Raw genomic sequence first — 13,824 nt, forward strand, 5'->3', positions numbered from 1 at the left:
TGTGCTAAGATCTTATGGGACCAGACTGTTGAGGTCATCGGTCCCTGAGCTTACTCACTACTTAATCTAACTTAAACTAACTTACGCTAAGGACAACACACCCACCTATGCTTGAGGGAGGACTCGAACCTCCGACGGGGGAAGCCGCGTGAACCGGGATAAAGCACCTGAGGCCGTGCGGCTACCCCACGCAGCTCGGTCACGTAGTTTTACTTTTATTGATGTTCATCTCGTAACCTCTTTCGAATACACTCTGTGCATGTTCTTACAAAAAGTGACTTTTCAACTCGTTTGTAGATTCTAACAGAAGTACATGGTGTTTGGGTTATACATACAATAACATAATATGTAATAACTTGAGAAGTAATTGAGGTGTTTATTGACAGTATATTTCTACCAGTACGCTAACTCAAAATATTTTTCTACACATCTACTACACCTCGACATGCGCACCGTTAGTGGTGTGACAGACGTCTAATCCGTATTCCACCTTTCTCTAAGTGTTTTGCAGCATTGCAGATGCAACATTTACGATAGCTGCACGAAATCGAGGAGCAGAACTAGTAGATCACGAACAGGTGGTTGGTACATTTGATTATTAATAAACCCCCACAGACGTACGAGCGAAGGGCGTACGGATTGATTCAACAGTAATCTTGGAAGCTGGAAGCTGCGTTCTTAACGTGAAGGTCCGTCGTCGAAAGCAAACCCCAGTTTTCCGAAGCCGCTTGTTCCATTTCTTGATTATTACCTAACTGGGAACATCGTCAGTTTCTCGCAGACCATACTCTAGCCAAAAACGACGTCGTACACAGAAGACCTTTCGCTGCAGAGTCCATACGCCTAGTGACGCGCTTTTACGTGAACAAAGCAGTTACAGGCATGCGCACATGGTACCAACTGTCGCAAGCAAACACAGAGAATGTTTTGAGCTACCACAGTTGTAGAAGCAAGCCGCCAATAAATACCTGAACTGCGTCTCAAGTTATTACACTTTATGTTAACCCAGGCATCCCGTACAGTGTCATCGCCAAACGTTAATTCTGAATATTTTTCCTTCCTGAACTCTAATTCCGTTTCCAAATTTGTCTTCAGTTTACTACAAACAATCCTGCTGGCAGAACATCCACAACTGAGCATTATAGCAGAGATTGAAAATACCGCTTCGTTGTAAATTACTTTATTTTCACACGACCGGTTTCGGAACGTTATAAGCCCATCCCCAGGTGTCGCACTGGAAATAGCAGAAGACGGGAGATAATTTTCACACGCCGCAACACACATAGGAAACAAAAACAAATTTTTCCAAAAAGTTTTAAAATCTTTTAAAAAACATTTCGAAATCGCCGTTCGGCCTAGGTGTTATGAAACCTATGTCAATGCGCAAGTGGTACCAGACAGTACTACGAACAACTGCCTGGGTAGGGAGTATATAAAAATGATATTACGACACATACGCTGTGCTGTGGTCCCCGAGCGCCGCGTGTACCAGGCGCAGCGTGCTGCCTATGAGCGCAGAACAGCGAGTAGCGAACGCGAACGAGGAGGCAAATTGGTAAGCCAGAATGGCAAAAGTGCTGATATCTATTGGGGGAGAGAAGAACACGAGGCCACTAGCCCGGCCGTTCACAATTTGAATCTAGTGGTTTACATTTAAAATGAAAACAAAATATTACATACAAAAGCACGCAATATAAGTTAAAAGTGTATTATGCTTGATATTTTGTAGATATTCCCTACCCAGGCAGTTGTTCGTAGTACTGTCTGGTACTGGAAGTTGCAGCATTAGAAAATTGTAGCGAAATGCAGGAAGATCTGCAGCGGATAGGCACTTGGTGCAGGGAGTGGCAACTGACTCTTAACATAGACAAATGTAATGTATTGCGAATACATAGGAAGAAGGATCCTTTATTGTATGATTATATGATAGCGGACAAACACTGGTAGCAGTTACTTCTGTAAAATATCTGGGAGTATGCGTACGGAACGATTTGAAGTGGAATGATCATATAAAATTAATTGTTGGTAAGGCGGGTGCCAGGTTGAGACTCATTGGGAGAGTCCTTAGAAAAAGTAGTCCATCAACAAAGGAGATGGCTTATAAAAGACTCGTTCGACCTATACTTGAGTATTGCTCATCAGTGTGGGATCCGTACCAGGTCGGGTTGACAGAGGACACAGAGAAGATTCAAAGAAGAGCGGCGCGTTTCGTCACAGGGTATTTGGTAAGCGTAATAGCGTTACTGAGATGTTCAGCAATCTCAAGTGGCAGAGTCTGCAAGAGAGGCGCTCTGCATCGCGGTGTTGCTTGCTGTCCAGGTTTCGAGAGGGCGCGTTTCTGGATGAGGTATCGAATATATTGCTTCCCCCTACTTATACTTCCCGAGGAGATCACGAATGTAAAATTAGAGAGATTCGAGCGCGCACGGAGGCTTTCCGGCAGTCGTTATTCCCGCAAACTATACGCGACTGGAACAGAAAAGGGAGGTAATGACAGTGGCACGTAAAGTGCCCTCTGCCACACACCGTTGGGTGGCTTGCGGAGTATAAATGTAGACGTAGATGTAGATATACCACTTGCGCATTGACATAGGTTTCATAGCACCTAGCCCGACCGGCGGTTTCGAAATGTTTTAATAAAGGTTTTTAAAACTTTTTGGAAAAATTTATTTTTTGATTCCTATGTGTGTTGCGGCGTGTGAAAATTATCTCCTGTCTTTTGCTATTTCCAGTACGACACCCGAGGATGGGCTTATAACAGTCCGAAACCGGTTGTGTGAAAATAAGGTAATTTACGAAAAAATGGTTCAAATGGCTCTGAGCGCTATGGGACTTAACTTCTGAGGTGATTAGTCCCCTAGAACTTAGAACTACCTAAACCTAACTAACCTAAGGACATCACACACATCCATGCTCGAGGCAGGATTCGAACCTGTGACCTTAGTGGTCACGCGGTTCCAGACTGTAGCGCCTAGAACCGCTCGGCCACTCCGGCCGGCGGTAATTTACAAATGAAGCGGTATTTTCAACCTCTGCCTTCAGTTTACTGTTGTACTGGGACGAAGTACGTCTGACGAGTAACATTTCACTAGCACCCATCCACTGGTTGGCTACATTCGGCAGAGCTGGTTGTATGCAGCAGATGTCTATCCGTTCCATTATGTCTCTCGGTGTGACATTACCACCCACACAAGAGGTGACAGCTGTAGTGCACACAGATTGTAACCATGCTTTGTGCTGGAGTGGGTACCACTTATGACTACATGCGAACTATTTGCAGAGCTTCGATAGCGACTCTCGACAGATGCCGGAGGGTCAGTACTAACGACGTGTCTTTGGAAAATGATCTTGTAGCTAGTTTTGTCCGTAACTGAGAGAAGGGTCAGGCAGATGAATCCTGGAGAACTGTGTGAAATGGACGCCGGGATGTGTCAGTAATACAGTGCTGCAACAAAGTAAGTCCCATACACTGGAATGCTATTTGCTGTTATTTACTAAAAACCAACTAAAACAGAAAAATGTTAATAATGTGCTTCAACTATACGAATTAGTTGCACTTAAATTGAGTCACAGTGCTATAATAATCACCTATTCTGAAAATTACAAACACGGAGACACGTTTACTCCCTCTGATGGGTCATCTTGAAGTGCCTTCCGGCCTTTGTTGCTGAGTGCAGCAGTATCAAACATGGCACTGCCTCGTGTCTTTCTTTTCGTAGCTGACCATTTACATTTTGTCTTGTTATATGAATTGCACTTAACTCTAAAAAACATAAACTGTTATTTTAAGATGAAGAAATTTCCCCATGCTTATGTAATGGCAACGAGGACAAGATTTATGTTTAAAATCGTTAGTATTGTTACCAGAATGAAAAATGCTCTTCCTGTAGCACAAATAAGGACGAATATGTCCTAGGCAGAGTTAGGGATGTGAAAGAAGGGAACTAGCTTTTCGATCTATCTGACGGTTTCAGAAACATTTCAATCAAAACATATTGACATATTCGCACTTCTTTGCTTGTTAGTATTGGTACCCATGTCATGTAATATAGTGGGTCTTGTCAAGCGAAGTAACAGATACATGATGTCAAGTCGCACAACGTGACAAATCCGATCATGTCATTCAATATGGCACTTATCATGTCGTGCAGTACCACACAACTTGTCATTCAAGTTTAGAACGCTTGCATCCCCACTCTAGGATACTTCCTATTACAGATGCACCCTCACTCTCGGATACTTCCTACTTCAGATGCATCTCACTCTGTAGAAGCCCATGAATTTGTGTCTATTTGTTCTTACAATGCTCACCAAAAATGAAACAGGGGATGGGTCTAAGAGAGCTCACTGCGCTGAGGAAGTGATGATGATGATGATGTCCCACACTCCGAGGAGCGTAGGGGACGAGGAGGGAAACCCGCACCGCCGTACTAGGCAACGTCCTAGCGGAGGTGGTTTGCCACTGCCTTCCTCCGACCGTAATGAGGATGAACGATGATGATGAAGACGACACAACAACACCCAGTCACCTCTAGGCAGGGAAAATCCCTGACCCCGCCGGGAATCGAACCTGGGACCCCGCGCGCGGTAAGCGGGAACGCTACCGCAACACCACGAGCTGCGGACGCTGAGGCAGTAGGTTTACTTCGTAAAAAAGCTCGAATACGTCAAGATGTTATGTTTCAAATGTTTTTTTTTAAGCTGCCAGATAAGTTGAAGAGCTGCTTTCCTTCTTTTACATCCCTAAAGCTGCCCAGGACATATTCAGCTTTTTCAGTGCTGCGCTAGAAGCATTTTTAATTCTGGTTCCCAACTTTTACCAAACCATAATTTTGACAGCAGAACTCATTCCCAGCTTTTATTCTACCATAATTTTTACGTTAGACCGACTTCGCTTGGCAACCGAGGTATATCTTTGTTGACTCGGGCGAAGACGTTTTTTATTGTCTTTCGAAACTTGTTGCTCATGTCGGGAAAACGGGAAAAGCTTTTCCAAAACAATAGAACGGCCATTAATTACATGTATTTGTCTATCCTACAAAACATAAACCGACTCGCACCAGTGTGAAACGTAGAAGCTGCGTGCATAAGAAATTCACAAAAACGCGGTGTTTGCACTTAAAATCCAAGCTAGATTTTTGAAACTGAGTTCTCAATTTTATGGTAAGACCGAATTATTTATTTGTTTGTTGATATGAATTACTCTACCGTTTCCGCACATTCAGTTCACTAAGAACGAATTTTACGCGCTACATTTAGTTCGACTTTAAACCTTAGTATCTCGACAACGGATAAATGTTTTTGGATAAAAAAATTTCATTTCTACTTTATCCGTTTATCTACTTTCGTACAAAGTTCGAACCGACTCGTTTATGTTTAAATCATAGAAGCGGCGCGTTTCAAAAACCTCCCAAAGAACGTGTTTTTTTGCATGTTTTGCACGTAAAATCCGAACAGTGCACGTAATACTGATGCCATCAGCTCAGCAAGCACTCCCTTTGTGTGATGATGATGAAAAATGTTCAATTATTTATCGATCCTGCCACTTTTGCGTCGATTGTACACCACGTAATTTAATTATGTTTTTCTGAGAAACTAGGGGAATTGGAGGGCGGGGGGGGGATAGGGTTCTGAGCCCAAATATGTTTGGAGACTCTTACTTTAGTTGGTGTGTATAAAAGGAAAACATGAGGCAAATTGGTTCGATGTGTCTGAGACCTTTCCCGTGTGAGTGGAATCTTCGTGGCTATAGGCGCCGCTGACGCAGGTGTGTAATTGGAAGGGGTACACTGTCCAGCCACAAGCCACGAGTCGCCATTCAGCTGCGGTACTGGCGTGCAAATTTCAGCCTTCGTCCCCGATGAACGGCAGTCAGCATAGATCCGTGAACCAGACGCCTGCTGGAGAGGGCCATACCCCGCAACGTTCGCTGAATAATGGTTGAGGAGACACTATCGGGAGCCCCTAGGTTCGTCTGGGCTGTCAGTTGCTCAACGGTAGCACGTCTATTCGCTCGCTCATATCTCCGCAGTCATTGTTCACCCTTGTGATCTATTGCCTGTTGTGCACCACGGTTGCCTCGGCGCCATTTTGCTATACACGGTGTATTTTAAGCGTGGCAGCACGCGAGCAGTTTACAAACTTAGCGCTTTTCGGAAATGCTTCCACGTCTGGCGCGAAAATCAATGATCATTCGCTTTTGGACGTTAGATAAATCGCTCCGCTTCCGTAATACAACAACGGTTGCACTGTTTTCCGCGGTTCTCCGACACACTTTACATACTAGTGCTGCCACCTGCCATCTGTGAGTGGTTATTATACGAGGGTCACTCCAAAAGAAATGCACACTATTTTTTTTTTAAATCCATCTTTTATTCAACATGTTTGAAAGTTTTACAGTGTGTAGATACATCCTTTAAGAACAATATTTTCTTTTCTCCACATAATTTCCATCCCTCTCAACTGTCTTACGCCATCTTGGAACCAGCACCTGTAGACCCGCACGGTAAAATTCTGGACCAACCTGTTGGAGCCACTGTTTGGCAGCGTGCACAAGGGAGTCATCATCTTCAAACCTTGTTCAGTTCCCCAAAGAGATGATAGTCACATGAAGCCAGGTCATGACTGTAAGGCGGGTGTTTCAGTGTTGTCCATCCGAATTTTGTGATCGCTTCCATGGTTTTTTGACTGACATGTGGCCGTTCATTGTCGCGCAACAGCAAAACATCCTGCTTTTGCCGATGTGGTCGAACACGACTCAGTCGAGCTTGAAGTTTCTTCAGTGTCGTCACATATGCGTCAGAATTTATGGTGGTTCCACTTGGCATGATGTCCAAAAGCAAGAGTCCTTCGGAATCGCAAAACACTGCAGCCATAATTTTTCCAGCAGTAGGTGTGGTTTTGAATTTTTTTTCTTGGGTGGATTTGCGACTCCATTGATTGCCTCTTCGTCTCTGGTGAAAAATGATGGAGCCATGTTTCACCTGTCACAATTCTTCCAAGAAATTCATCTCCACCATTCTCGTAGTGTTCCAAAAGTTCGCTGCATACCGTTTTTCTTGTTTCTTTGTGAGCCACTGTCTACATCCTGGGAACCCACCTGGCACAAGCCTTTTTTAACGCCAACACTTTCAGTACTCTGCAAACACTTCCTTCCGCTATCCCAACGTGATGCGTCTTTCAGCAGTCACGAATTCGTTAACTCTCTGCACATTGTCTGGAGTGTGTGCAGTACGAGGCCTGCCGCTGCGAGGACGATCCTCAATATTGCCGAGCCCGCGTTCATCACATAAGCTGCTTGCCCACCGACTAACTATACTGCGATCGACAGCAGCGTCTCCATACACCTTTTTCAACCTCTTGTGGATGTTTCCCACTGTCTCGTTTTCACAGCACAGGAATTCTATGACAGCACGTTGCTTCAGACGAACATCAATTGTAGCAGCTATCTTGAAGACATGTTGAACTAAGTTTGAAAACAAGCGGGAAGGATGTATCTACACACTGTAAAATTTTCACACATGCAGAATGAAAACTGTATTGTTGCAAAAATAGTGTGCATTTCTTTTGGAGTGACCCTCGCACGTTGACGTCGAACGTAGGCGGTAGTCACATTAATGTGACTGGACTGTGTAATTTCGGCCATTTGCAGCAGTTTCCGTCTACCTCTACATCTACATTTATATTACGCAAGCCACCCATTGGGGTGTGGATGAGGGCACTTTACGTGCCACTGTCATTACCTCCCTTTCCGGTTCCAGTCGCGTATGGTTCGCGGGAAGAACGACTGCCGGAAAGCCTCCGTGCGCGCTCGAATCTCTCTTTTTTTTACATTCGTGGTCTCTTCGGGAGGTATAAGTAGGGGGAAGCAATACATTCGATACCCCATCCAGAAACGCACTCTCTCGAAACCTGGACAGCAAGAAACACCGCGATGCAGAGCGCCTCTCTTGCAGAGTCTGCCACTTGAGTATGCTAAACATCTCCGTAACGCTATCACGCTTACCAAATAACCCTGTGACGAAACGCGCCGCTCTTCTTTGGATCTTCTCTACCTCCTCCGTCAACCCGACCTGGTACGGATCCCACACTGATAAGCAATACTCAAGTATAGGTCGAACGAGTGTTTTGCAAGCCACCTCCTCTGTTGATGGGCTACATTTCCTAAGGACTCTCCCAATCAATATTAACCTGGCACCCGCCTTACCAACAATTAATTTTATATGATCATCCACTTCAAATCGTTCCGTACGCGTACTTCCAGATATTTTACAGAAGTAACTGCTACCAGTGTTTGTTCCGCTATCATATAATCATACAATAAAAGATCCTTCTTTCTATGTATTCGCAATACATTACATTTGTCTATGTTAAGGGTCAGTTGCCACTCCCTGCACCAAGTGCCTATCCGCTGCAGATCTTCCTGCATTTCGGTGCAATTTTCTAATGCTGCAACCTCTCTGTCTACTACAGCATCATCCGCGAAAAGTCGCATGGAACTTCCGACACTATCTGCTAGGTCATTTATATATATTGTGAAAAGCAATGGCCCTATAACACTCCCCTGTGGTACGCCAGAGGTTACTTTAACGTCTGTAGACGTCTCTCCATTGAGAACAACATGTTGTGTACTGTTTGCTAAAAACTCTTCAATCCAGCTGCACAGCTGGTCTGATACCCTGTAGACTCTTACTTTATTTATCAGGCGATAGTACTGAACGCCTTCCGGAAGTCAAGAAAAATGGCACGTACCTGGGAGCCTGTACGTAATATTTTCTGGGTCTCATGAACAAATAAGGCGAGTTGGGTCTCACACGATCGCTGTTTCCGGAATCCGTGTTGATTCCTACATAGTAGATTCTGGGTTTCCAGAAATGCCATGATACGCGAGCAAAAAATATGTTCTAAAATTCTACAACCGATCGATGTCAGAGATATAGGCCTGTAGTTTTGCGCATCTGCTAGACGACCCTTCTTGACAACTGGGACTACCTGTGCTCTTTTCCAATCATTTGGAACCTTCCGTTCCTCTAGAGACTTGCGGTACACGGCTGTTAGAAGGGGGGCAAGTTCTTTCGCGTACTCTGTATAGAATCGAAATGGTATCCCGTCAGGTCCAGTGGACTTTCCTCTGTTAAGTGAGTTCAGTTGCTTTTCTATTCCTTGGACACTTATTTCGATGTCAGTCATTTTATCGCTCGTGCGGTGATTTAGAGAAGGAACTGCAGTGCGGTCTTCCTCTGTGAAACAGCTTTGAAAAAAGGTGTTTAGTATTTCAGCTTTACGCGTGTCATCCTCTGTTTCAATGCCATCATCACCCCAGAGTGTCTGGATATGCTGTTTCGATCCACTTACTGATTTAACGTAAGACCAGAACTTCCTAGGATTTTCTGTCAAGTCGGTACATAGAATTTTACTTTCGAATTCACTGAACGCTTCACGCATAGCCCTCCTTACGCTAACTTTGACATCGTTTAGCTTCTGTTTGTCTGAGAGGTTTTGGCTGGGCTTAAACTTGCAGTGAAGCTCTCTTTGATTTCGCAGTAGTTTCCTAACTTCGTTGTTGAACCATGATGAGTTTTTCCCGTCCCTCACAGTTTTACTCGGCGCGTACCTGTCTAAAACGCATTTTACGATTGCCTTGAACTTTTTCAATAAACACTCAACATTGTCAGTGTCGGAACAGAAATTTTCGTTTTGATCTGTTAGGTAGTCTGAAATCTGCCTTCTATTACTCTTGCTAAACAGATAAACCTTCCTCACTTTTTTTATATTCCTATTTACTTCCATATTCAGGGATGCTGCAACGGCTTCATGATCACTGATTCCCTGTTCTGCGTTTACAGAGTCGAAAAGTTCGGGTCTGTTTATTATCAGTAGGTCCCAGATGTTATCTCCACGAGTCGGTTCTCTGTTTAATTGCTCGAGGTAATTTTCGGATAGTGCATTCAGTATAATGTCACTCGATGCTCTGTCCCTACAACCCGTCCTAAACATCTGATTGTCCTAGTCTACATCTGGTAAATTGAAATCTCCACCTAAGACTATAACATGCTGAGGAAATTTATGTGAAATGTATTCCAGATTTTCTCTCAGTTGTTCTGCCACTAATGCTGCTGAGTCGGGAGGTCGGTAAAAGGAGCCAATTATTAACCAAGCTCGGTTGTTGAGTATAACCTCCACCCATAATAATTCACAGGAACTATCCACTTCTGTTTCACTACAGGATAAACTACTACTAACAGCGAAAAACACGCCACCACCGGTTGCATGCAATCTATCTTTTCTAAACACCGTCTGTGCCTTTGTAAAAATTTCGGTAGAATTTATCTCTGGCTGCAGCCAGCTTTCCGTACCTATAACGATTTCAGCTTCGGTGCTTTCCATCAGTGCTTGAAGTTCCGGTACTTTACCAACACAGCTTCGACTGTTTACAATTATACGATATCGACTGCTGCTTAGTCCCCGCATGTCCCGACTTTGCCCCGCACCCTTTGAGGCTGTTGCCCTTTCTGTACTTGCCCGAGGCAATCTAACCTAGAAACCGCCCAGTCCACGCCACACAACCCCTGCTACCCGTGTAGCCGCCTTCTGGGTGTAGTGGACTCCTGACCTATCCAGCGGAACCCGAAACCCCACCACCCTATGGCGCAAGCCGAGGAATCTGCAGCCCACACGGTCGCAGAACCGTCTCAGCCTCTGATTCAGACCCTGCACTCGGCTCTGTACCAAAGGTGTGCAGTCAGTCCTGTCGACGATGCTGCAGATGATGAGCTCTGCTTTCATCCCGCTAGTGAGACTGGAAGTCTTCACCAAATCAGATAGCCGCCGCAAGCCAGAGAGCATTTCCTCCGATCCATAGCGACACACATCATTGGTGCCGACGTGAGCGACCACCTGCAGATGGGTGCACCCTGTACCCTCCATGGCATCCGGAAGGACCTTTTCCACATCTGGAATGACTCCCCCCCGGTATGCACACGGAGTGAACATTGGTTTTCTTCCCCTCCCTTGCAGCTATACCCCTAAGTGGCCCCATTAGGTGCCTGACGTTGGAGCTCCCAACTACCAGTAAGCCCACCCTCTGCGACTGCCCGGATCTTGCAGACTGAGGGGCAACCTCTGGAACAGGACAAGCAGCCATGTCAGGCCGAAGATCAGTATCAGCCTGAGACAGAGCCTGAAACTGGTTTGTCAGACAAACTGGAGAGGCTTTCCGTTCAGCCCTCCGGAATGTCTTTCGCCCCCTGCCACACCTTGAAACAACCTCCCACTCTACCACAGGTGAGGGATCAGCCTCAATGCGGGCAGTATCCCGGGCAACCACAGTCGTAGTCCGATCAGGGGATGTGTGGGACGAGCTGGCCGTCCCCGACAAACCCCCGTCCGGACCCCCAGAGTGATGCCCATTGGCAACAGCCTCAAGGTGTGTGACCGAAGGCAACACTGCCTGAAGCTGGGAGCGGAGGGGTAGCCGCATTCGAACACAGCAGTCGCAGTCCCTGTCCATGCTAAATACTGTTGTGCAAAGAACGTCTGAACTAATCTACAGAGAGCACGAACAATTCGACACAAAATCCGTCGTGATATGCGAAATTTATACGCAGTCTCTGTAGCGTAGAGAGGCGAGTGAAGATCGCGCGGACTGGCGACGCGGCTGCAGTGCGGTGACCAGTGTGCGTGGGCCGGCAGGTGTTCCTGACGGCGGGCGGCGACCGGTGCGTGCGCGTGTGGGCGCGCGGCGTGTGGCAGCCGGTGGCGACGCTGCGCGCGGGCCGCGACGCGGTGCGCGCGGCCGCGTGGAGCCCCGCGCTGGCGCCGCTGCTGGCGGCGGCGGCCGACGTGCGGCTGCAGCTGTGGGACCTGGCGCGCGCCGCCTTCCGGCCCGCCTCCGAGACGGCGCTACCCGGCGCCGCCGCCTGCTCGAGCCTGCTCTTCACGCCGTCGGGCAGCGCGCTGCTCGCCGCCGACGACGCGGGCGCCGTGCACGTGTTCACGCTGCGCGACGTGCCGCACCCGCCCTTCTTCCAGGCCGCCGCGCTCGCCGACGCCATCCGCAGGCTCAACGTCACCAGGCCCGAGCTGCTCGTGCGCCTCCGCAAGCTCGGCTCGCCCTTCTGAGCGCAATAACAGTTTTCTCTTAAAATCTCCATTACCGCCACGCTCCTTAACGAATTTGTTCATTTCTCGACTTGCTGGCACTACTTATCATATAGCGTGGCGCGTCGGCATTGCCCGCCTTAGAACCCGGTATTAGACATTTGTTTTCTTCCCTAACGGCACTGAAATACTCTCAACTGCAAGCATTTTCGAGAACTGATATTACCATATTATTCACCAAATATTCCTTTTTATCACAAGTGGCGGTGTAATTTATAATTACGTCTCTGTGATGTACTGTTCACGTTGTTGTTCGGAGTAGAAAACTTTGCTCAATTATTGTTATTAACATTGCTGTTATTACCTTTATTTTTTATTTTAATGTCTCCATCATCGCCGAGGCTTCCAGCCCCAATGTATTTTATTATGTGATGACATACTTTCTCAAGCTGCAGTTTGTTCGTCTTGTTTATTTATAAAAAATACTTGACGTAGAAACGACTTCTTTTATTTATTTTAAAACATATACGAAAATCAAAGTGATCAAGGAGTGTACCATGCTCCACAGTCACTTACAGTATTATATGTGTTCTACACCCTGGGTTTCTACGCAGAGTGCTATTCAGTCTGCATCCTATTGACGCCAGGGCACTAATGATGGCCCGCAAGGTTCAAAATGGTTCAAATGGCTCTGAGCACTACGCGACTTAACTTCTGAGGTCATCAGTCGCCTAGAACTTAGAACTACTTAAACCTAACTAACCTAAGGACATCACACACATCCATGCCCGAGGCACGATTCGAACCTGCGACCGTAGCGGTCGCGCGGTTCCAGGCTGTAGCGCCTAGAACCGCACGGCCACTTCGACCGGCCGGCTGGCCCGCAAGACATTCATTATCGCACCCCACATTCGACTGAACTCTATGCTCGGATCTTTGCGTTTCATTTTTTCCTGAACAGCCCAATTATTAACGTTCTCATCACAAGGTACCGAGATATGCATTAAGAGGCACGATCTTTTATCTCACTGACATACAACAATGTAAGCTCCTTAGCTGTAAGCGTTCGGTCGGTACAAATTTGTTGGTCGTACAGAATAGTGTCACAGACAGCCCACGTGACCACCTTAGGTGTGAATGGTGTGCTCCATGTGGTTCCCAAGTCGTGCAGCGACCGTAAACCATAAAAGTTCCAAATATGCAGAACCAGTCGCATAATCATGTTTTATTTATTCACTTTTGCAAATCGAATAAATAAAACATGATTTTGCGACTGGATCCTGCATATTTTGTAATTTCACCTTAGGGGTGTAATCTTGCTGTTTGTTGGGGGGGATTTCGTACTCTTAGAGCTGTCTGTGCATATTTTCAAATGAAGGTATGTGCATACCTTACTGTTTCTCTACAAGTATTCATCCTCCGTCTAGATAAGACACATGGTGTTATTATTACTACAGTAATTACTCAGCGTTTGATACAAAGACATGCACAAACTACAATTTTGGTATATCGACATAAAAAAAGAAATGCAGAGTACTAGTAAAACAAAACAAAAAAAATTTAGAGATTAATGTCTAGGTCCTCTTACCATTTCAGCATGATGCAATTCCTCAAGGAACCCGGTGAGAGCATGTGTGCCGCTATCTGTGCCGCTCGGTTGTAGTCACAGCTGGAATGCTCAAGCCATCTCTCATCTTTGGACTGTAGTGGGAGTTCTTCGTCTCT

At 46.1% G+C, this 13,824-nt stretch overlaps 1 protein-coding gene across 1 annotated transcript in view; it reads left to right on the forward strand.

The window, feature by feature from the left end:
- LOC124545280 (dynein axonemal intermediate chain 4-like) overlaps window positions 1-12,120 on the forward strand; it is a 65,951-nt gene extending 53,831 nt beyond the window's left edge. The window contains exon 4 of the mRNA XM_047124205.1: window positions 11,692-12,120. Within this exon, the coding sequence (XP_046980161.1) occupies window positions 11,692-12,120 (429 nt within the window). The remainder of the gene's footprint in view (window positions 1-11,691) is intronic.
- The last annotated feature ends 1,704 nt before the right edge of the window (window positions 12,121-13,824 follow it).

The sequence above is a fragment of the Schistocerca americana genome, chromosome 1 (genome assembly GCF_021461395.2).
Source record: "Schistocerca americana isolate TAMUIC-IGC-003095 chromosome 1, iqSchAmer2.1, whole genome shotgun sequence".
Taxonomy (NCBI): domain Eukaryota; kingdom Metazoa; phylum Arthropoda; class Insecta; order Orthoptera; family Acrididae; genus Schistocerca; species Schistocerca americana.